The following is a 23,054-nucleotide window of genomic DNA, read 5'->3' as shown; positions in this document are numbered from 1 at the left end:
AGTCTGACGAAAATGCAAGGTAAGCCCACTCTGCTCTAATTGATCTAGACCACAGTTGCTGCTGGAAAGGCTGTTAAGACCAGACACACAGTTACATGCAACGGCTCCACCCTCCAGTGCTCAGACTCTTCAAAAGGCTGCCATTTTAAGCTACCGTAAATTTCAACCAAGAGATGCAGAAAAGCCAGGTGTGCTGCGATAATGACTTAGGAGGGATTCTTAGCACAGGTAGAACAGGTATTTTAGTCTGTAAGTGTGTTAAGTGTTTCCTATGCCTGAAGTATCCTTGGTGTATCTCGTAAGGGCACCCAAGACTTGTCCACCAGAAAGAGCCCTGCCTTCCCACCCCAAGGCCGGGGGAGGGGAACCGGCGGGCAGCCATGCTCCCACGGACAGCTGGCCTCCCTGTGCTCCCTTGCCGATCGTCTTTCATGGTTGCTGAGGGACGCAAAGGATGAATGTAAGTGGAAGAGAAAAAAAAAAACCAGATGAATTTAGGAGATGAAGGGAGACTTTTGGTTTTTTCTTTAAAATGAAGAAGAATTGGAAACATTGGTGTTTAGTAGGAATAATCTGACAAAAAAGCAAGTACAAAAGAACAGCTAAATTCGCAAGAAATGGATGTTACTTTTTTAGTCAGGGAGCATATCTAAAATTAGCAGTGTGAGAAAAATCAAGGTTTCTCATAATAAGAGGATTTGGGGTAATTTCTTCATGAGAGGCCAAAAATTCCAAACAGAGATGAATGCTCATAAACTATCTCTGTCAGCAGATAAATCACTAATCTAGAGGAAAACTGAGGAATAGAAAATTATCATTTTCCAAGTTGGGGCTCCATGGATGTCCCACTTGTATGACTGACTGACAGAAAAGAGAAAACGAAGGCCAAGAGGAGTGTGCTTCCTTAGAGAGCTTCTGAGCGAGCAGACAAGCCTCCGAGACTCGTGCCTCCTCCCACGTCCCATGGAATCATCAGTGATAGAACTTGGAGAGCAAACGATCAATAGAATTGTCTCACATGTGTATTTAAGAGATGTTCGAGCACAGGACACATTCACACACAATCCTCTAAGTGTAACAGCTGGATTTTCCCCACCTGTCAAAACCAAATGCGCTGTTTCCTACCATTGTTTGGTACAGATAAGGCAAGTTTTCCTGAATAGACAAAACATAATCCTTTTTCCAAGTTCAAAAAAGTAGAAGTTAGCTATTTTGATTCTTTTTTTAAGTACTACAAGCCTAGGGGTTTCCCCAGTGGCTCAGCAGTTAAAAAAAAAAATCCTCCTGCAATGCAGAAGCCAGGGGTTCGATCCCTGGGTTGGGAAGATTCCCTGGAGGAGGAAATGGCAACTCACTCTGGTATTCTTGCCTGGAAAAATCCCATGGACAGAGGAGCCTGGCGGGCTATAGTCCAAAGGGTCACAAAGAATTGGACAAGACTGAGTGAGCACACACAAGCCTAAACATACCAAGATGATTCAATATTTCTTTTTGTCAAAAGCACAAATCATTCATATGGGGATGACTCAATGTAACAGGGGCACTGGGTATAGGGGCAGGATCGGGAACACCAGACGGAGGGAACTCGGCCTGATCATCCCTGCCTCCTCTTTCTCACGGTGGCAACCAGCACGAGAAATGCCAGCAGGGACTTTGCTGGTGGTCCACTGGGTAAGACTCTGCCCTTCCAGCGCAGGGGTACGGGTTCAACCCCTGGTTGGGGAACTAAGATCCTGTATGCTGCGCAGTGTGGTCAAAAGCATAAATGACTAAATAAAATTAAAATTAAAAAGGCTTTATAAAAAAAAAGGGGGGGGGAAGAGGTTTATGCTAAGGTGATAATTTAACACAATTTATAATTAAAAAAGAAAAAAAAGAAATGCAAGCAGCCCCCTGGGGTTCCTGCCCTCACCCCCAGCTTCAGCTCTGGGCACAGAATACACTTTACTCTCGTCTACCACCTTGCAAGCTTCTCCAAAGGTAATGACCCCTTTCACCTGAACTCCTGATACGTCTCTGATAAATAACTGTTCATAGAGGAGAGGTGCTCGTTTTCTCCTTCGAAGAGCTTGTTGGAGGCTGCATGCTGCAGGACCTTGGCCACTGATCCTAAGTTTCTCCTCTGGTCCGAATTGATCTGACCTCCGGCTGTCATGTCGATGATATCAAAGCCGTCAGGGGCGACGATGGCTGGGTTCATGTACCGGTAGTACAGGAGGTTTCCAACAATCTGGAGGGAGGCAGAAGAAGAGACTATTTTTGGGAGAGAAAACTCGAGTTTGGAGTGTTTTTGTTTTGTTTTTTGGTCTCATGGCTGCGGGATATTGTAGTTCCCTGACCAGGGATTGAACCCAGACCCTTGGCAGTGAGATCATGGAGTCCTAACCACTGGACCACCAGGGAAGTCCCTGGAGGGTTTTTTTTTTTTTTAAAGTTAATATTAATTGACATTTCCCAAGATAGTAAATCATTTTCTGATCTGAATCCTAACAAGGAGTTAAGTAAAGGTAGTGACTATAATCACACATTACAAATGAAGTTAACAAACTTATTTTTGGTGAAAATATACTATCGCCACCCAAATTTTCTAATATAAAGAATCTTGATAATGTTTGAGAGCTCCCAATTAACCTCATAATAGTTAATAATCTTGAGAGTCATTAGAAATAGAAGACTTGCAGCTTGTTATAAACAGCCATACAAGGGGAAAACCTTTACAAAATGGTGTGTTAGTAATTTTGGCTCCTACCCCCAAGAGAAGCTATGGTGAGATCACCCTTGAAAATCTACCTTTAATAGCTCATCTTCTGTTGCGTCAGGAAATTTCTCATGGATCGAATTCTTCAGTACTTTCGCTATATACCTCAATCCATAACTACATGGAAAACAGATGACAAAAGAAAATAATGGAAAAAGGCTAAGTGAGGAAGAAATGCACTGCAATTGTTCCCGTCAACTAAAGCCGAGCAGCTTTTGTAAAAATTAAACACAAAATGAGATGGTGACGGAATCACAGGACTGCCACAGACGATGGTAACGAGGACCGTTTTCTATCGTTCCCTCTTCCCGGAAGTTATGAACTGAAAACGCGCGTGTAGGCAAACTTCCAAAGTCGTGAAGATGGTAAGAGGGAAACGCGTATTTGCTACTGGGGTCTATTTTATATGGCATTTCAAGAACTTCCAGCAATGAAAGATAAAGCTGCCACGTATACGACTTACGGCAGCAGATCGAGGGAGGAGATGATGGAATTCAGGACTTGGTCGGTGACCCTTCTCAGGTGCTCGATGGAGGCCTCCAGTTTGGTTCTCACTTCCGGGTACGTCAGCGCTTGCTCTGTGGTCACATCGTAGGGCAGGTTGCTGAAACCACAACAAGGGCTTCTCATTAATTGGGGGCCTAGGCAGAAGCATTTGTATCCTTGCCCTGTTGGCTCTCCAGTCAAGCTTCGCATGGTGAATTGGGGTTTGCCCACCGGCTCCAATGACAAAATGCTCGCTCGTGGAGAGGGGTGGGGGAGACCCCACATGCCTGCAGGGAACCCTCAGATGCTAGTGCATGGGGGTGACTCCAGGAGCTCCATCTGCACTTTTCCAAAACAACAGGCAGGCCCAGGAGAGGTAGACCCAGCTAACTCTCTCTCTCTCTTTTTAATCATAATGAGCAGTATGCTCCTTTCTAACTTTTTAAGTGGTGGAAAATTGCTTGACAATGTTGCCTTGGTTTCTGCTGCACAGCAATATGAATCAGTCATAATTATATATATCCCCTCCCTCATGAGCTGTCCTCCCCTCCCGTTATCCCATCCCAACCAAGAACAGTATGTTCTTTACAGAAAAAGTTGCCTATAAGCCAACAAGGAAATAGTATTGACCCAGAGACAGCTACTTTCCCTCTTTTAACTTTCTAGGTTTTCTGCACACGTGTGTATGTGGGTATAATGCAGTTCATGTTTATACACATCCCATATAGATTCTTTGTGTGTGTGTGTCTATAAATGCATGTGTTTTCTTTACACAGAAAATGAGTTACTGTATCAAGCTACAGCCAAAACCTATATCGTGAACATTTTCCCCAGGCCAACAAATATATTTCTATACCACCATTCCCAATGGTTAGTTACTACATTATGTGTTATACATTTATTTAACAGATTCCCCAAAGCTAAATATTTTGACTCTCCCTAACTTTGGCAATTACAAACAATGCTGTGACAACCACCTATATAATTCTCTGTGCACATCCTAATGAAATTTTACAAGGTGCCCTTTTGCAGGAAATAAAAGCCTGGGATTGCTTAGATCTACCATACTACCTAAAATAAGCCAACCCCACCCGGCTAATTAATGCTTACATGTTCAAGTTACTTATTTGGTAACTGTAGAAAAGTAGGTATTATCAAGTGAAAAGAAATAGTATACCATTTCAAGGTCCAGGTTTAGGAATATACAAGGAAAAACCAAGAGAAAGAACTACAGAAATTGTGGCTTTGGGCATCAACTGGTACTGAAATCTGAAAATAAAATGTACCACTAAGATGAGCAGGAGTCCAGGAATGTTGCCTGCCTGGAGATATTAAAGAGAGGTAATAAATCTTGGATTGAAAAGTAATTTTGTACAGCAAATTTTGTTTTTTAACCGTGTTTAAGAGTATGTATAAATATATACATAGAAGTAATAAAACATCACTGAAAACCAGCATTGCCCTGGCTTTGCTACCTGGCTTCTCCAGTCTGCGTTTCGAGTTGGTTCACCCAGGCCTTGTACACCTCGACGGGGCTCGTGTTGATGATCAGGGACTTGTCATCAATGATCTCTTTTACCACTGGAGCCAGGAGCTGGCGCAGCATGTTCTGCCCACGGGCACCTCTGTTGAAGCTGACGACCATCTTGATGACCGTAGGGTTCCCAGTAACTATGTCCTGGACCTGGTCCACCTTGGATCTAAAAAAAGCCCAAACCAAACAAAAATGGCTTGCTTCTACGGACTGAGTTTTAAGCAGTGTATATTCTGACAGACAAGGGCTTTGGACAGGGGATGGGGGTGGGGAAGAAGGGGGCTGTATTTTAGCCCGTTGACGATCAAAGGCAGTGTGATTTAAAAGGAAGCTATCTCCCGTCTCTATTCGGTGAGGACTCCTGAGTCTAAGGAGACTTTTGGGTGACAAGCCCCACGTGCTGTCTTGGGTATTACAACCTAAGTCTGAAATCTGCAGAAAGTTAGGGCAAAGCTTTCACTCTAAGTATGACCACTCTATCTGCCTTCATCACTAGACCACGTGCCTGATCCATCCGGCCAAAGTCTGCAGGGTAAACAGGACCTGCAGAGTAGGGTCTACAATGCAAATCCTAATTCTACTTTGTCAGGAGTAATTGGAAGCCTGAGTGTCCATTAAATAAACTGGTTCCCAGAATCTACCACTCCCACAATTAAAGAAATAAGAGAAAGCTATCATTTGTAAGATGAGTGTTTGTTTTTAAAATTTTTGTTGGGGTAGAGTTGATTTACAATGTTAAGTTTCAGGTATACGATGAGTTTCTTATTCAAGAAATTTAAGAATCTAAAAGTAATTTCTCAGCTTGAATTCCAATCTAGAAGGCAGGGGTGAACTAAAAGCAGACCTAGACTAATAATAATAATTAATAATACTGGGTGATGGTGTACGGGTGTGATGCTCCCTATCTCTTTCCTGGGAGCTAGTCTTGAATTTCTAATATTCTGCTGGATAGTTTCGTCCACATGTTCTATACCTAAAACTTAGACTCAGTGTGCTGAAAATCTAAGCTGTGCCTTTTTCCTTCTCACTCCCCCATTTCCCTGAACTGTGTAGCTCCAATTCATCCCGTTCGTATGCAGGTGGGAGATCAATCTAAAAATTCCATGTGGTCATGTCAAAAACCTTGCACAAAAGTAAAAAGAGCTTCCGCACTTGAGCCTCTGCTCAACTATCTCCTATGATCTGGCCCAACCCTCACGTCCTGGTGGTCACTGATTAAGTTACCTCTTGGCGAAACTAATCTACTTCCTTTATTTTTTATTTTTGGCCTTGCTGTGCGGCTTTCGGGATCTTAGTTCCCTCACCAGGAATCGAACTGAGCCCTAGGCAGTGAAAACGCAGAGTCTTAACCATTGGACCCCCAGGGATGTCCCTCATCTACTTTCTCTCTTGCCCCTCGGCCCATGCTGTTTCTCTCACCATGATGCCTTACTTCTCTCTTCCATTTCTTTTTATAAAAACTATATTCTTCAAGGTTTTGGGTCAACTCCTTTCTCATTCATAAAATCTCTATCAATTGACCTAATTGGAACTTTTCTTTCCGTCCCTCTGACACTGTTCATGTCATTCATTTAGTCCTTACCTTGTTCTACTGCATAGCATTGCTATTTCTCATGATGCCATATAGACACCCTGAGGGCAGAGGGGCCTGGCTACGAGCTTTGGAGACCCATGAGATTAGCACTGCTTAAGGTATCCAGAAGGAAGGAAGGCTAAAGGTATTTCTTATGGGGTGTTTTTTCCCCCCATTCCTTACAGTTAACTACACATTTTAAACATAAACTAAGTCAGAAAATAAATGAGTAAAAAGCAGCTTAAGCTCCATAAGAAGGAAAGACTATTTAGCAGAGATCATTATCCTCCTCTGATTATGGTTTTATTACTCACATGATTTTAATGAAGTTCATTTTTCCTCACGGACTTTTTTCTCTTTTTCTATTTTTTTTGGCCACACAGCATGGCCTGTGGGATTTTAGTTCCTTGACCAGGGATTGAACCCAGGCCCTTAGCAGTGGGAGCACAAAGTCCTAATCACTGGAGCACCAGGGAATTCCCTCTCACTGACTTTAATAAGCTTTGTATGCTTGCAAAATCAAAAGTTAATTCAGCACTAGAAAAGGAGAAAGTTGTACTTGAATATATCTATGATGTAGAAGTTTCTTAAGAAATTTGATACATTTTAATACGTATAAATAACTTCTAACTGTTGTTCAGTCACCAAATTGTGTCCGACTTTTTGTGACCCCACAGACTGCAGACTCCAGGCTTCCCTGTCCTTCAGTACCTCCGGGAGTTTGCTCAAATTCATGTCTATTGAGTTGGTGATACCATCCAACCATCTCATCCTCTGCCACCCTCTTCTCCTTTTGCCTTCAATCTTTCCCAGCATCAGGGTGTTTTCCAATGAGTGAGCTCTCATGTTAGTAAATCAGAGAAATCCACCACTAACAAAACGTGTTGGTATTTTTACATATATACGTACGCTATTTCTTCCTCCAGAGCAGTTTTAAAAAGCTTGAGGAGTAGATATTCTTCTCGCTGATTGGAAGCATAATTGTACAGGGTGAAAATAACTGTATCCATAAATTTAGTTGACTTGTTCTGTGGCATCTGGAAAATCAGCTTAGCCAGGTATGAAGGATTGGTCTAAAGAGAGAAGACGAAACGCCCCCCACAAGACTGTATGTTAATATACTATTAAAGCAGAGAGGACCCCCAGTTCTTTATTCTTTAATGAATTCTTATGTATGAGGCACACAGAAGAGTATCTGGCTCATATTAAGACAGGTAGCAGCTAACAACACTACTATGCTATAGGAAGTTATAATAGAAAGTTATGGTAGGATTTAAATTTTATATACTCTATCATGTCATATTTTATGGACTATAATTACATTATGAATATTTTATACTGTTCACCATTTGAAGGCACATATTAATATTTATCGTAGAGACAAAGAAGAGAGGGGGGTGGCTGAGCTATCTGAAGAGACTGGCAAGAATGGATCAAGGGTTGAGCTATAGAGATTGTCTTAGAAGGACTGATGAATGAATCAACACAGTCTATATTCTGAGACTAGAAAGCAAAAGCAAAGGGTATGAGACAGACAATGGGATGGCCGTAATGGTTTAAAAAATATTTTATGTTTTCTAAATGACTTTTCTTTATCTTAAGGATCATTCTATTTGTGGCTGTGTGTGGGCCTTCTCCAGTTGCAGTAAGCAGCGGGGGCGACTGTTAGATCCAGGGCACGGGCTTCTGAGTGTGGTGGCTTCTCTCCTTGCAGAGCACGGGCTCCAGAGTGACGGCTCAGTAGTTGTGGCATATGGGCTTAGTTGCTCCGTGGCTTGTAGGATCTTCATGGACTAGGGATGTGTCTCCTGCATTAGCAGGCAAATTCTTTACCACTGAGCCACCGGGGAAGCCCGGCCATGATGTTTTACAAAGCATGAGAAAGGAAGAGCAAGACAAGGAGGCTGAACGGTAAAGTTCAGGGTAGGTCATGGGGAAAATGCCAGAAGAAACTGATAAGAAAAAAAAAGATTGACAAGTTTTAAAGATTGACAAGAATTAAAAAAAAAAAATTGACAAGGAGCTCAGGTGAGGATGGAGTTCAAGAGATATAGCCCCAGACTTTGTGCTGGTGTGGTTTTTCTGAAGGAATTACACTAATCAGAGGTTAGAAGAAAAAAAAAAAAAAAATTAAAGTGACAGAGAAATGCAAAAGTCTTACTCTTCATCTTCCTTGCAGTGAGAAAAGAAAACTGTCCTTTTCTTTTGTATTTTACATAAAAGAAACACATGGGAAACCAGTATTTAATATTCTCAAGAAGTTCAGCTTTAAAATTTTTAAGAAAACCCGAATTCTAGTTCAGTTTACTACTTAGATTTATTCTCAAGCTTGTAATGACTGGCTGAAATGTTATGAATAAGGAGCTCAGGAGAACTTTCTGAGAGTTCTGGGGTGATTCTTTTCCCATATAAGATATGGGCTTTTATGAAAGGAAAATTACAGATGAAGAAGACCACTCCTGACTCCTCTCAGATGAGCTAAAAACTTTAAATTTAAGCTCACATTAAGGAGACTGCTACTGCTAAGGCTAAGTCACTTCAGTCGTGTCCGACTCTGTGCGACCCCATAGGCGGCAGCCCACTAGGCTCCCCCAAGCCCACAGCAAAACCTGTACTAGTTGACAGGCTGCTTTGCCTAAGAATTTCCAGAGATGAAAGGTCCATACCATTTGCTTCTCTCTAGTTTCCTCGTTGCTGCTGCTGCTAAGTTGCCTCAGTCGTGTCCGACTCTGTGCAACCCCATAGATGGCAGCCCACCAGGCTCCACCATCCCTGGGATTCTCCAGGCAAGAACACTGGAGTGGGTTGCCATTTCCTTCTCCAATGCATGAAAGTGAAAAGGGAAAGTGAAGTCGCTCAGTCGTGTCCGACTCTTCGAGACCTCATGGACTGTAGCCCACCAGGCTCTTCGGTCCATGGGATTTTCCAGGCAAGAGTACTGCAGTGGGGTGCCATTGCCTTCTCCGAGTTTCCTTGTTAGTATTGGGTTAATGTCTCCAGAGAGAAGAAAAGGTGAAGAAAAATCACGGTGTTTTGACACTTCAGTCGATACAACTGAATGGTCATGCTATGGTTCTATCCGTTTTGGATAGTTTAGGGAATAAAACTTGTGGAATTATTCCAGACATGTTCCAGTGCTTTTTCTCATTTCCATTAGTGAGCCTCCATTTACACAGCAGCATAAATTATACAAATCTTAGTGTGCGTGTGTGCCAAGTCGCTCAGTCGTGTCTGACTCTTTGCAACCCCATGGACTGTAGCCCGCCAGGCTCCTCTGCCCATGGGGATTCTCCAGGCAAGAATACTGGAGTGGGTTGCCATCCCCTCCTCCAGGGGATCTTTAGGCGAATGACTAAATTTTCACCTTCTTAAATGTCACAAATTCTGTCAAAATTCAACATCGGAAAACTAATTCCTTAAGAAGCTTCACACACTTGGAAGTTCAGTTCAGTTCATTTCAGTCGCTCAGTCGTGTCCGACTCTTTGCGACCCCATGAATCACAGCACGCGAGGCCTCCCTGTCCATCATCAACTCCCAGAGTTCACTTAGACTCACGTCCATCGAGTCAGTGATGCCATCCAGCCATCTCATCCTCTGTCGTCCCCTTCTCCTCCTGCCCCCAATCCCTCCCAGCATCAGAGTCTTTTCCAATGAGTCAACTCTTCGCGTGAGGTGGCCAAAGTACTGGAGTTTCAGCTTCAGCATCATTCCTTCCAAAGAAATCCCAGGGCTGATCTCCTCCTTGCAGTCCAAGGGACTCTCAAGAGTCTTCTCCAACACCACAGTAAGTTAACAGATGTCAAAAATGGTAAATTCCTGAGATTAAATTTCTAGCTGGTGGATGAACATTAACCTAATTTCAGCAGACAAAAAATCTTCCCCACCCAGTGTGAGACCCTCTTCTTTCTGGAAAGCAAGCTGTCATTCAGCAGTGGATTCCAAGGACAATTTTGTTTTAACATTTTTCCTTCAATGCCGCCACCTCGTGGACATCTGGGGTACTGTACCTGTGCTCCAGTCTATTCTAAGCAGAGCACGCTCAACTCTACCAAAATCAGTCTCTTCTCTCAGCTGGGCAGCTACCCCTCACTTAGGGTTTGGGCAACGTGTTCTCGGTGTACATGATGCCAGTGAGATCCTCAAGCAAAGATTTCAAGCATCTCCAAGCCTTGACGGGATCAGGGCCACCAGCAGTGGCCCCAGGGACACCGGACTTTCAAGGAAGAACTGCCGATCCACCGTTTTGGGGAAAGTTTTCATCTTAGGGGAGGCCCTGTTTCTATCTCTAACTGTTCCCTTAGGGACTCACTGTATGTGCCGGAGGGTGGATGAGGTTAATCAATGGTCAAGCAAACAAACAAACAAAACTGGTCCACCAGAGTCCAGCTGTAACCAGTTCAGCTGAGTTCTCACCCACACTCAGGAAGCAATGGAAAATTACTGTTCATTTAGAGAAGAGTGATGTCATGGAAATAATGAAAAAAAAGGAATCCTATTTCCCTAATCCAAACTCCCCAGCTCCTTCCTCAAAAGAAGGGCAGGCCAGTTCTGGCACTGATCCGGTTTTCACATAGTTAGTTTTCCCATGTTTGACAGCATCTGCTTATGTTATTGGTAGATTTATACTGTCTATGCTGATAACTGGAGTGTAACGTAGTCATGGAAAGCAGGACAAGCTTTAAGTCAACAGCCAGGGTCCCCATACCCTTTCATCACCATTTATTGGGTCTCAGTTTTCTCACATGTAATGAGAATAACAATCAGTCATTTTCTGAAGGTGCCCAGGGCTGTAGTAGGAATTAAAATGAGAAAACGTATGTGGAGCACCTAGAATAATACTTGGTCCTTAGGAGCGCTCAGAATGTGTAAACTATTATGGCCTTAGCATGGGAGAAGATCTGCTGTAAAACATCAACAGGGAGCATAGCATTTACCCACTCACAGTGAAAGAAATTATTCTCACCTGTAAAAGATAAAAAAGCTGCTGATATGTTTCCAGTGTTTTTCTCCTCTCCTTACTCAAACTTTTGATCCCTTGGTTGTCAATGTTATTCAGTATTTCCATCTCTCCACCTTTTTTCTTATTCAGTTTGGTTCTGTGTGAAATTACATCCTGGAAAAAATTTTTTTATGGAATTACTACGTTTTACTCTGGTATTCTCTCCCCCCCTTCCCTTCACCGACACTCTAAGACACACATAGCTGGAAAGATCAATTTTTCACATTCCCTCATGAAGAAACAAAGGAACAGAGAGTGTTAAACAGATTAAGAAAAATCCAAATCGTAGGTAAATTTGGCTTTTGTAATATTTGTTCTCCTAAGCTGTATGCATTTGTTCGAACATGTAATGTAAGCTCCAAGATACTTAAATAGGGAGAGAACAGTCTTTTCAAAAAATGATGCTGGGACAACTAAATATCCAGGTTCAAAAATTAAGAAATCAGACCCCTACCTCACTCCATAAACAAAAATTAACTCAGAAGAGATCATAAAGAACTAAATGGAGGAGCTAAGACTATAAATCTCTTATAAGAAAACCCAGACAAAAGCTTTTGCTACCCTGGATTAAGCAATGGTTTCTTTTAGGGGTGTGTGTGTCATAATTTATTTAATTATATTCCTTTCAATGAACAGTTTCTTTACATTTTATTAGTATTTCAGAGAGTGCAGTGAACCTTCTCATACATGCATCTTTGTACATGTAGGTAACGGTTTCCTAGCTACAGCACCAAAGGCACTAGAAACAACAATAAAAAATAAAGTGGACTTCATAAAAATTAAAGCCTGTGTGCTTCAAAGTACGCTATCAAAGAAAACAACCCATAGAATGGGAGAAAACGTTTGCAAATTGGGTAAGAGACTTATATTCACCATACACTATAAAGAGCTCCTACATCTAAAAATAAAATGACAACTCAATTAAAAAATGGGCAAAGGATTTTCCCAAAGATCATCTATAAATGGCTCATAAGCACACGAAGAGAAGTTCAACATTAATAGCTATTTGGCCGTTCCTCAGAAGTTAAACACAAGTTACTATGCATACGCGCTCAGTCGTGTCTGACTCTTTGCGACCCCATGGACTGTAGCCTGCCAGGCTCCTCTGTCCATGGGATTTCCCGGGGAAGAGTACTGGAGTGGGTTGCCATTTCCTTCTCCAGGGATCTTCCTGACCCAGGGACTGAATCTGTGTCTCTTGGGTCTCCTGCACTGGCAGGCAGGCTCTTCACCACTACGCCACCTGGGAAGCCCCCACAAGTTACTATATGACCCAGCAATTCCACCGTTAGATATATGCCAAAGGGAACTGCAAACTTATGTCCACAGAAAAATGTGTACGTGAATGCTCATAGCAGCTGAAAAGAAGAAACATTTCAGGTGTCCATCAATCGATTAATGGGCAAAAAAATGTGGCATATCCACACAATGGAATGCTATTTTCAATAAAGAGGAATGAGTACTGATTGATGCTACATCATAAATACTATGCTAAGTGAAAGAAGCTGGTCACAGCAGACCATAAATGTGTGATGATCCTGAACAGGCAAATCTATCATGACGGAAAGCAGATTAAAGGTTGCTATGGCTGGGGGTTGGAGTGATAGGTGATGATGTTAATGAGCATGGATGTTTTTCCTTTTCTTAAAAAAAAAATTGAAATATTATTCACATATTATGAAATTTGTCCTTTTAGAGTACAATTCAGTGTGTTCCATGAAGACACGAGGTTGTGCAACCATCACCACAATTTTTAATTCCAGAACATTTTGGGGGGGCTTCTCTTTGGGGTAATGAAATGTTCTAGAATCAAATAGAAGTAAGGGTTGCACAATTTTGGGACTATACTAAACACTGCTAAACTGTAACCTTTAAAAGAATGAATTCTATCATTTCGATCTATAAAAGCTCTTGCAGAAATATGCAATGTAGAAATTAGAGATGGAAGAGAAAGGAAGCCTCAAGTATTTAACAAAATTAAGGTTCTCAGATACTCAGTCCGGCTTCTTTAACTATTTATAGGGATGGCTGGAAAGTGTGTGGCTGAAAACACTGTCAAGTGGTCATCTCAGGCTATTGTGTCCCCTTAAGGGGCTTAAAGAGTCATGAACCAGCGTAGGTCCTTTAGATAAGGATCCACCAAACATTTTTATGGAGATTCCCAGTAAGAAATACATTTTACATCTTTTATCAGTAAACACACCCCCACATACCATACAAAGTGATACTCATCTTACTATTGGGCCACACTCTGATACTTCAATTTGCTTTTATTCTATTCCATTTTCAAAGACTGAAGTGACACACTAAATTGATTTCATGACCTGCTGATGGCACATGTCTTACATGAAAGCCACAGCTCTAGGATGCTGCCTCTGCCACTCCACATTGGGTCACTGTCCCAGAGAGTAGGTGGTGAGAAAGTTGTTCTTCCCAAAACTTTGTCTGTCTGCCTCCTTGAGCTCTTAGCCCCAAAGGACTCTTGCAGCACCCTCTCCGGGAGATGGTGAAGGACAGGGAAGCCTGGTGTGCTGCAGTCCCTGGGATCGCAAAGAGTCGGACATGACTGAGTGACTGAAAGAGGACAACTTCGCCCATAGCTGGGGTCAGTTCATAGGTAGGGAGGAAAACCCTTGGAGCTTTGAGATTAATAGTTCTATGTAGTTACATCCACTGCCTTCTACATCTATGTTTTTATTCTTTCTCATTCTCAGCTTGACGGGAGGTGGGGGCAACCTTGACGTAATCCTTTACTTATATTCTTCTAAAGGTTTATATGGGGAAAGAGGGGATTGCATTTCTATAAAAATTTTCAAAAGGCAACATTTCCCCCCTTATTTCACAAATGTGTAAAAATACATTCCAGATGAAGAAAGGAAGCATAATTATCTCCAGGTGGGTGCTCAGGAACAGTCTAGGCAGGCAGTGGCCTGATATCCTTATCTATGTATGACAGTGAAAGGGAAGGTCACTTAGTCGCGTCTGATTCTTTGCAACCCCAATATACAGTCCATGGAATTGTCCAGGCCAGAATACTGGAGTGGGCAGCCTTTCCCTTCTCCAGGGGATCTTCCCAACCCAGGGATCGAACCGAGGTCTCCTGCATTGCAGGCGGATTCCTTACCAGCTGAGCCACAAGGGAAGCCTAAGAATACTGGAGTGGGTAGTCTGTCCCTTCTCTAGCTGATCTTCACAACCCAGGAATTGAACCAGGGTCTCCTGCATTGCAGGCAGATTCTTTACCAACCTGAGCTATCAGGGAAGCCCAAGACATCCTAAGACAGCACTAGACTAACTGGCTTACAGCTAACTCAGGCTTCTCCTCTTCAAATAACTGATGATGTGTAGATCACACAGTCTCCCAAATACATGGGATAATTGATTATCTTGATTTTAAATACACAGTAGAAAACAATCTTGGTACTTGCAACCTCTCCATCACTGTCCCCCCTGCCCGTGGTCTCCCAACTAGTTTCAATGGGGTTAGTGCTGGAAACGGGAGACTTTTCCTTTGTTTTGTTGCAGACTTCATCTTTAGGGTCATATTTTTGGACATATACAGAAGAGGAGAGAGCAGGGGGTGGTAGGCAAGCTCCAGGGCAGAACTAAATTCCTCTGTATTACCAATATCAATAGATTTGGTCAAGACAGGAACTGGAAGATTCTTGAGAGTCCCTGGGACTGCAAGGAGATCCAACCAGTCCATCCTAAAGGAAATCAGTCCTGAATGTTCGTTCATTGGAAGGACTGATGTTGAAGGTGAAACTCCAATACTTTGGCCACCTGATGCGAAGAGCTGACTCATTGGAAAAGACCCTAATGCTGAGAAAGATTGAGGGCAGGAGGAGAAGGGGATGACAGAGGATGAGATGGTTGGATGGCATCACCAACTCAATGGACATGAGTCTGAGCACGCTCCAGGAGATGGTGAAGGACAGGAAAGCCTGGTGTGCTGCAGTCCATGGGGTTGCAAAAGAGTCGGACATGACTGAGTGACTGAACAATTCTTATCAATAAATATTGTACATCTCGGGCAATGCTGGTTTGAAGAAGCAATGGCACTCAATGTACTTCTCAATGTTGCCCTAATTGCCACCATCTTTCCCCTCCCCCTGGTAACATACTATCTGCATGCAGGTAATATGATAGTGTACACACACTTTTGTAGAAGGCGTGAACTAGGACAAAGGGCTTGGGCTTTGGAGTCATAAAAGTATGGGTATCCACAAAGCTTTGTGACCTTGCTCAGGTTAACCTCTCTAAGGCCCAGTTTCCTTAAATCTATAAAATGGGCTTAATAATAGCAATCTTACTGAGTTGATGTGAAGGTTAAAAACAATCCATGTAAGGCATTTAGCACATTTTCCAGTAAAGAAAAGGCCTAGAGAGGTTATGGAAACATGTTCATATAAGCAATGAAGGAGCTTTATTAAGCAGTAAATGTCAATCCTGGGTCTCAGGTAGCCCTGGCCTGCAAGTCTGCACTCACATGATACAGTACAGCCACCAATGGGAGTTTCAGTGATTCAAGGTTCCCTTCCATTTCTACTTCAGTCTTCCTTCAAGCTAATTAAGAGTCTAGACATTTCTTCCTCCCTATACCTCCCAGGAACTTCACATCAGGTGGCCAAAGTATTGGAGCTTCAGCTTCAGCATCAGTCCTTCTAATGAATATTCAGGACTGATTTCCTTTAGGATGGACTGTTTTGACCTCCTTGCAGTCCAAGTGACCCTCAAGAGTCTTCTCCAACACCACAGTTCAAAAGCATCAATTCTTTGGCACTCAGCCTTCTTTATAGTCCAACTCTCACATCCATACATGACTACAGGAAAAACTATAGCTTTGACTAGATGGACGTTTGTCAGCAAGGTTATGTCTCTGCTTTTTAATTGCTTAGTTTTTTTCTTTTAGCTTCAGATCAGTTCAGTTGCTCAGTCGTGTCCAACTCTTTGCGATCCCATGGACTGCAGCACGCCAGGCTTGCCTGTTCATCACCAACTCCCAGAACTTGTTCAAACTCATGTCCAGTGAGTCAGTGATGCCATCCAACCATCTCATCCTCTGTCGTCCCCTTCTCCTCCTGCCTTCAATCTTTCCCAGCATCAGGGCCTTTCCCAATGGGCATTCCTGCTAGAAACCTCACAAAGTCAGTGGGCAAGTGAAATAGCTAATAGTGGTTGTAAGCAAAAGGAAAAGTTAGGAAAAAGAAACAGGTAACTGAAGTAGAAGTTGTTAATACACGGTCTAGGTTTGTCATAGCTTTTCTTCCAAGCATCTTTTAATTTCATGGCTGTAGTCACCATCTGCAGTGATTCTGGAGCCCAAGAAAATAAAGTCTGTCACTGTTTCCATTGTTTCCCCATCTATTTGCCATGAAGTGATGGGACCAGCTTCCATGATCTTAGTTTTTTGAATGTTGAGTTTTAAGCCAGCTTTCTCACTCTCCTCTTTCACTTTCATCAAGAGGCTCTTTAGTTCCTCTTCGTTTTTAGCTTAATTGTATACATATATTTTACAATAAATGAAATTTCACTGTTTTATTTTCTTCTCCATTATATTCCAACCCTTTCTATCTGCCCTGAAATATTCTTCAGAAGTGATTTTTTCCCCCGGTGGCTCTGTAACATACCTGTTGGACTGATTCTATTACTTGCTGTTTCAGGGTGTGGGTTGTTTCCCACTATTTTATCACTGCAAATCAAGTTTCAACTGTACTATTCTTATTATCACATGAAAAATCCTACTATCAATGATAAGATGAAAGAGTATGTACTTATCACTAGTTTAATCAGTGCTTGATAAATATTTGGTGTTGAAGAATATAAGTTGAAGAACTAAGTTTGTTTCACAATGCTATCAAGTAGTAATGCTTTATTGATTCTGGTATTTGTGAATTCTTTTCCTCTCTAAGCTAATCATGGTCAGCTTTTTTTATTTGCAAATAAAAATCTTGACTTCCAAGGAAAAAAAGTTAGTAATGCTTTAAAAACATCTTAAACACTCATAAAGATCTGAAAATCTGCCACGCTTGCATTTCCACAAGCTACATATTTCAACTATTTATTCTTTTGCAAGTAAGCCTTTATTTTAAAAGGCAAGACATTTCCTGTTTACGACTTTATGGGAATAGGATAAAATAGCAGTTTAAGGCTATAAAAGGCATTCTCTGAGGGACCTTCTGGAATATATTATACTTAAAAGTTTTCATGTGTGTTGAACAATACAAACATATACTGTTTCTAAAGACCAAAGTACTATTGTTTTTCTGGATAAAATAATGAAAATAGAGTTAAATGCAGAAAATTTAAATGTGTAGTTTTATTCCTTAATATTTAGGAAAGATGGTCATTTCTTGCCTTTTGAATTGTTCTCGTTTCCTTACTTTCTCTGCGGTGTTTTGCTGGGATCACTGTGAGGTGGGTAGACAGGAGCGAGGCACTCCCACGGCCACGGAGCTGGCAGCCTCCTGTGACCGCTCATCTCCCAGTTTCCCAGAGCCGCACGGGAAGCTGACTCTGCACCTCTGACCTCTGTAGGCTTCTCAGGGCATCCAGGGGGTCGGCTTCCCTGCCTTACCTTACAGGCTTTCTGAAAACTGACATGGCAGGGGAATAGGCGACATGGAGAGAGGTCTTGTCCTGGAAGTATCCTTCCCTTGGGTAAAAACACTTTTCACATGTTATTTGGAGCTCTGACACCAGCAGGTTTCTCACAGATACAAGACGACAGTGTTATTTATTTAGAGGCCATTATTAGGGAGCAACTGAGCACAGACCCCCTGGGCACGTCAGGGAAGTGCCGCTCTGCAGGGGTCATCTGGGAATGGCGTGGGTGGGGTCCACATCTGACGGGCTGGAGGACACTGCTGGCTTCCAGCGCGTGGGCGCTGGGAGGACAGATGCTCTGAGGCCCAGCTGTTGGTAGGCTGGGCCTGTGTCATATCTCACATGGTTGGATTTTCTCATGTCCTGCTGGTCGTTCATGTAGGTCAAAATTCAGTGTATAACTGCTTGAGCCTAGAATCTAATCATTTTACATATAAGTACAACATAGATCCTTCAGAATTTTAATATAAACTTAGTTTTCTAGGACAGCAATTCCCCGACGTGTGGTCGGGGCGGAGGGAAGACCACACTTTGCTCATTCAAGGAGTTATTACCCATGAGTTATTACCCTGTTCTCCATTTTGGAAAATGAATTCATGGACAGTCCTACCACTCTCCTGACCAGTCTCATCTGTAGCTCTCTCCATCTGTAGCTCTCTCCATCTGTGGTTATTCTGTGAAGGGGGCCAAGTCTCTGGTAACTTTATCACATCTAATGGCATCAGGCCCATGTATTTTCATATTGAAATATTTGTTTTTAACTATAAATTGTGACAGATTTTATTTTCTTGGGCTCCAAAATCACTGCAGATGGTGACTGCAGCCATGAAATTAAAAGATGTTTGCTCCTTGGAAGAAAACCTATAACCAACCTAGACATCATATTAAAAAGCAGAGACGTTACTTTGCCGACAAAGGTCAGTCTAGTCAAAGCTATGGTTTTACTAGTAGTCAGGTATGGATGTGAGAGTTGGACTATAAAGAAAGCTGAGTGACGAAGAATTGATGCTTTTGAACTATGGTGTTGGAGAAGACTCTTGAGAGTCCCTTGGACTGCAAGGAGATCCAACCAGTCCACCTTAAAGGAAATCAGTCCTGAATATTCACTGGAAAAGACTATGATGTTGGGAAAGATGGAAGGCAGGAAGAGAAGGGGACGACAGAGGATAAGATGGTTGGATGGCATCACCTACTCAATGGACATGAGTTTGAGCAAGCTCTGGGAGTTGGTGATGGACAGGGAAGCCTGGCATGCTGCAGTCCATGGGGTCGCAAAGAGTCGGAAACGAGTGAGTGACCAAAATGAACTATAAATTGGTATCTTTCAATTTCTCTTTTATAGTTATAGAAAGGCCTTAGTCTTGCTATGAAGGGACATATGTAAGTAGGTTTTATTTCATATAAACTTTCTTTGAGAATGATAAAGAAGCCTTACTAAATGTTATCAAAGAGGGGAAGGCAAAGAATTTTCCAGGTCAGTTCTGTCTGGGCATCATTAAATGGTAATAAAAATGGTAAACAAACTTTGGGTCACTCGTTCTGGACTCCAAAGGAGCTTAGCTGGACCAAGAGTGATCTGGGCACATATACGAGCATCTTCTGTCTGCTGGGAGCCAAGAGTCCCAGAGACCCCACTGACCTCCAGTGTGATCCTGTTCTTCACCAGGAGCCCGATCTTAATGTCCATCAGGTTCAAGTCTTTCTCCAGCTGCTGATTGCCTCTGATCTTGGTCACCACTTCCTCCCTCAGTCGGGCTACCTCCAGCTCTTCCTGGAAATCCAAGTCGCTTTGGTCCAACAAGTATACAAATTTGCGGATTACTCTCAATGGGGGGTTTTCAGAGCCAACTGAAAGGAAAGGAAAGGAGTGCTTCAACTGGGCATGCTTGAAATGATCAGTAGGAAAGCAACTAGGTCTTTAAAGAAAGCATTATCAGAAAAGACAGCAATGGTGGTGCTGGGCCCCACAGTGAATCATCCCGCCTCACATCAAATATGACGTGTCAAAGGAAACTGATCATATAAACACATGCAGGCCACTGAGAACGTCTGCCTCACAGTTTCCTTGTTATCCAGCATTTGTTTATCAGCCGTCTCTCACACTGTGTCCAGGACTCCCACACTGAGGAGATAGCTCTAGCTATTGGTGTCTTATTGATGAGGAATCTGGGAAAGAATGCTAACACTGAGCTGTCCCGGCTCTGAGAGCTTGTGGCTGAGCCAGATAAGAGATTTCTGTTCTTGCTGCAGGAAGCAGAAAGTGTTTGCTTTTTCAGTCCAAAAGACTTTGGGGGAAGGAGCAGGAATTAGGTGAAAGGGGAATTAGGAAAGGTCAGTCAAGGGAGACCTGTAAGGTCCCATAGGAGCCAAGAGGACAACTGGAACGCATGTTCTGCTTGGCAGAAACAAAATAATTTTAGAAATGGAAATTGGGTCCCTGTCGTTTCAGCATGAACCAGGGAGGGCCCTCAGCACCTAGGAGACCAGGCTTAGTCATGGTGAGGGTATCTGTGTAAATTCTACCAAGGGCTTTCCCTTAGTGCCTTGAACCTTACTGATGCTTTGATTCCTCGGCACTGTGACTTTGCAAAAAAGCCAACTTTTTAAAGGTGTTTAGTGAGAGTGACTCTGGGTAAATTATAAGAGGAAACAACTGGACCTTCAGTGCTGATGACAGGACACATCAACGCAAAGAGGACTGGAGAGAGCCCAGTGCGGTTTTGGCAGCCTCAGCCAACATCCTGTCCTCTACATCAGGGCTCTATTCAAGCTTCCTTATGTTAACAGTGCTGTTAGGATGTGTGGTGTTCTGTCACTTAAGAAATACAGAGTTCAATCAACAACGCAAACAATTAGCAGCATGAGCCCAGCACAAACAGCCAACTCTAGAGTCATCTGTATTACTACTGTGCCTCTTCTCATGTATTTATCGCTAGCTATCAAGGAAAAGCATCAGAGGTCCACATCTGTCTCCAGGCTCGGAATCTACTGGATAATAATACCTCATATTCCACTAGATGGCAAGTTACTGTGGATCATGGACCCTTCACTTCCTGATCACCAAAGCATATGTGAATTTATTTTTCTACTATTTTACCAAAGATGCTGTTGGTGACATGACCATTTCAGGAACAGCCTGAACCACACACCAGAGCTCAGTTACATAGCTGAGAGAACGTAAGCCATCTCATGTGTGTCTAAAGTTCTCTCTGCGTGCTCCAGAGAATTGTGTATCATTCTGTGTGCCAACCGGGCAGGTAGAAACAAATTAATAATTTAGCTTTACAAATTATTATGGTTCAAATGTAACAGCTCCTCTGTCAACAGTTGGCTTCCTGGCATCTTCATATCTTCACATCACTTTGTGGTAACTTTCGTTTCAGGAAACCACTCAACTTCACAGTCAGCCCTTACAAGGGGCCAGTTAAAGTTCTAGCAAGTTCCAAACCTGAATGCATTCAGTGCCTTTCTGGAGGAAATGGGTGAAAATGAATAATGCCAGACTAATAAAAGTGATGTTTTTCAGCTTAAGAAAATGCCTTAGTTTGATGAAGGTGCTGAATTGAGAAAGAAATGAAAATTTACAGTTCAGTTACCACAAAGCTACCTTATTTGCCAAAGCAGCTTTTATCTGATTTATTCACTAACACAGTTTCTGTCTTCTACGCTTTAATAAGAAATCACTTAGATTTTTAGCTGGAATTCCTTCTATCTTTTTAACTTAAAAAAAAAAAGTAAGCAAGTGACAAAAACTACCACAAAGTTATATATGTTCTACTTATTTACAAGGTATCGGTGGGGGGTGGTCTTGAGGGAAATGGACAGACGCTAAATTATGTGAAATTGGTTTGTAATCTCACAGCTGAGTCTTCCTTTCCAGATCTAGCACTGTTTCTACAATTGTCTACTTTACTGAATATACAATTTAGGGATGGATTTTTGTCAATAAAGTATTCTAAATGCTAGCATAATTTACATTAAAAAAAAAAAAAACACACAAAACTACCCACAAAAACCTGTTCCCTAGAAGGAGAGGAAAAGCAGCTTGTGTGTGTTTGGAAAAACTATCCTTAATTTACCTATTTTAGTGTGTCAGGGCTCAGAAAACAAAACCCCTCTTCAGCTTTCTTATAAAAAATTAAAGATATCTACCAATGGAGACATGAATCTCATCAATTGCAAAGTGGAGCAGTGTGACATTAGAGAGACACGTTCTTCCCTCAGTCTGCACGCTGGATTCTGGAACCTAGCAAGCAAGGCAGTATCCGGAAGATTCCACAGCTCGAGGCAGAACCTGGCCTTTGAGGCTGCTAGAGACTTTTCCCTTAACAAGTACCGGGGAGGGTCTTTTTGGGTCATACAGTTTGCTCCATAAGTCAGACAGACTTTTAACAATAAAAGGTGTTGGCGAAACTACTTACTACTACTGTGCTAGGAACATTACTGAGCAATATTTTTATTTCTTTCAAAAAAATTAATAAGACACAAGATAGTTACAGACAGCATAATGGCCACTACTAAAATACACAATGATGTGTTTTGCCCTCTCAAAACTAATCCTGAATGACCTAAATATTTGAAGAATCTGGGCAGTACTAATAAACTTATCAGCAAGCTCTTCTAGACTTAATCTAGGACATGCTATTTATCACATGTTCTTATGATAATTAGAATGTTAAAAATTCAGCATATAAAGAATGCTTGACTGTGTAAAAGAAATGAACAATAGAATAACAATCAGGAGCAGAGCTGAAACCGAAAAAGATGGCACAAAATGTGAATGCTCTTTCTGGGTGATTTTAATTTTATTTTTCTGTTTTCCAACTTTCTGCAAGTGACATTCTAGTTATAAGGAAGACAGTTTAAAAACCACAGGGACTGTGAAAAGTCTAAAATGAAACTACATGAAGATGTTTGTAATTTTCTTTGGGAAGTGAAACTATGTGCTTTTCCCCTTCTTATTCATATTTCCAAATTTCTTATATGACTATGTTTTGTTCTTAAAATGAGAAGGAAAAAAAAAAATCACAGGCCAGGTAATAAATTAAATGGTATTCAGATGTAAGTTTATCTTCTGGCTAACTCTTTTGCATTAAA

The 23,054-nt window shown here is 42.0% G+C and overlaps 1 protein-coding gene across 2 annotated transcripts in view; it reads right to left on the bottom strand.

The window, feature by feature from the left end:
• IQGAP2 (IQ motif containing GTPase activating protein 2) overlaps positions 1–23,054 on the bottom strand; it is a 309,664-nt gene that overhangs the window by 30,283 nt on the left and 256,327 nt on the right. For both annotated transcript variants that reach the window (XM_019968069.2, XM_019968070.2), the window contains 7 exons: positions 19,597–19,805; positions 11,316–11,465; positions 7,261–7,424; positions 4,720–4,944; positions 3,222–3,362; positions 2,791–2,875; positions 1,998–2,230 (listed from right to left, as the gene is read on the bottom strand). In XM_019968069.2, coding sequence (XP_019823628.1) covers positions 1,998–2,230; positions 2,791–2,875; positions 3,222–3,362; positions 4,720–4,944; positions 7,261–7,424; positions 11,316–11,465; positions 19,597–19,805 — 1,207 coding nt within the window. The remainder of the gene's footprint in view (positions 1–1,997; positions 2,231–2,790; positions 2,876–3,221; positions 3,363–4,719; positions 4,945–7,260; positions 7,425–11,315; positions 11,466–19,596; positions 19,806–23,054) is intronic.

Source organism: Bos indicus, chromosome 10 (genome assembly GCF_029378745.1).
Source record: "Bos indicus isolate NIAB-ARS_2022 breed Sahiwal x Tharparkar chromosome 10, NIAB-ARS_B.indTharparkar_mat_pri_1.0, whole genome shotgun sequence".
Classification (NCBI taxonomy): Eukaryota; Metazoa; Chordata; class Mammalia; order Artiodactyla; family Bovidae; genus Bos; species Bos indicus.
This window is presented reverse-complemented; position numbering and strand designations above follow the sequence as displayed.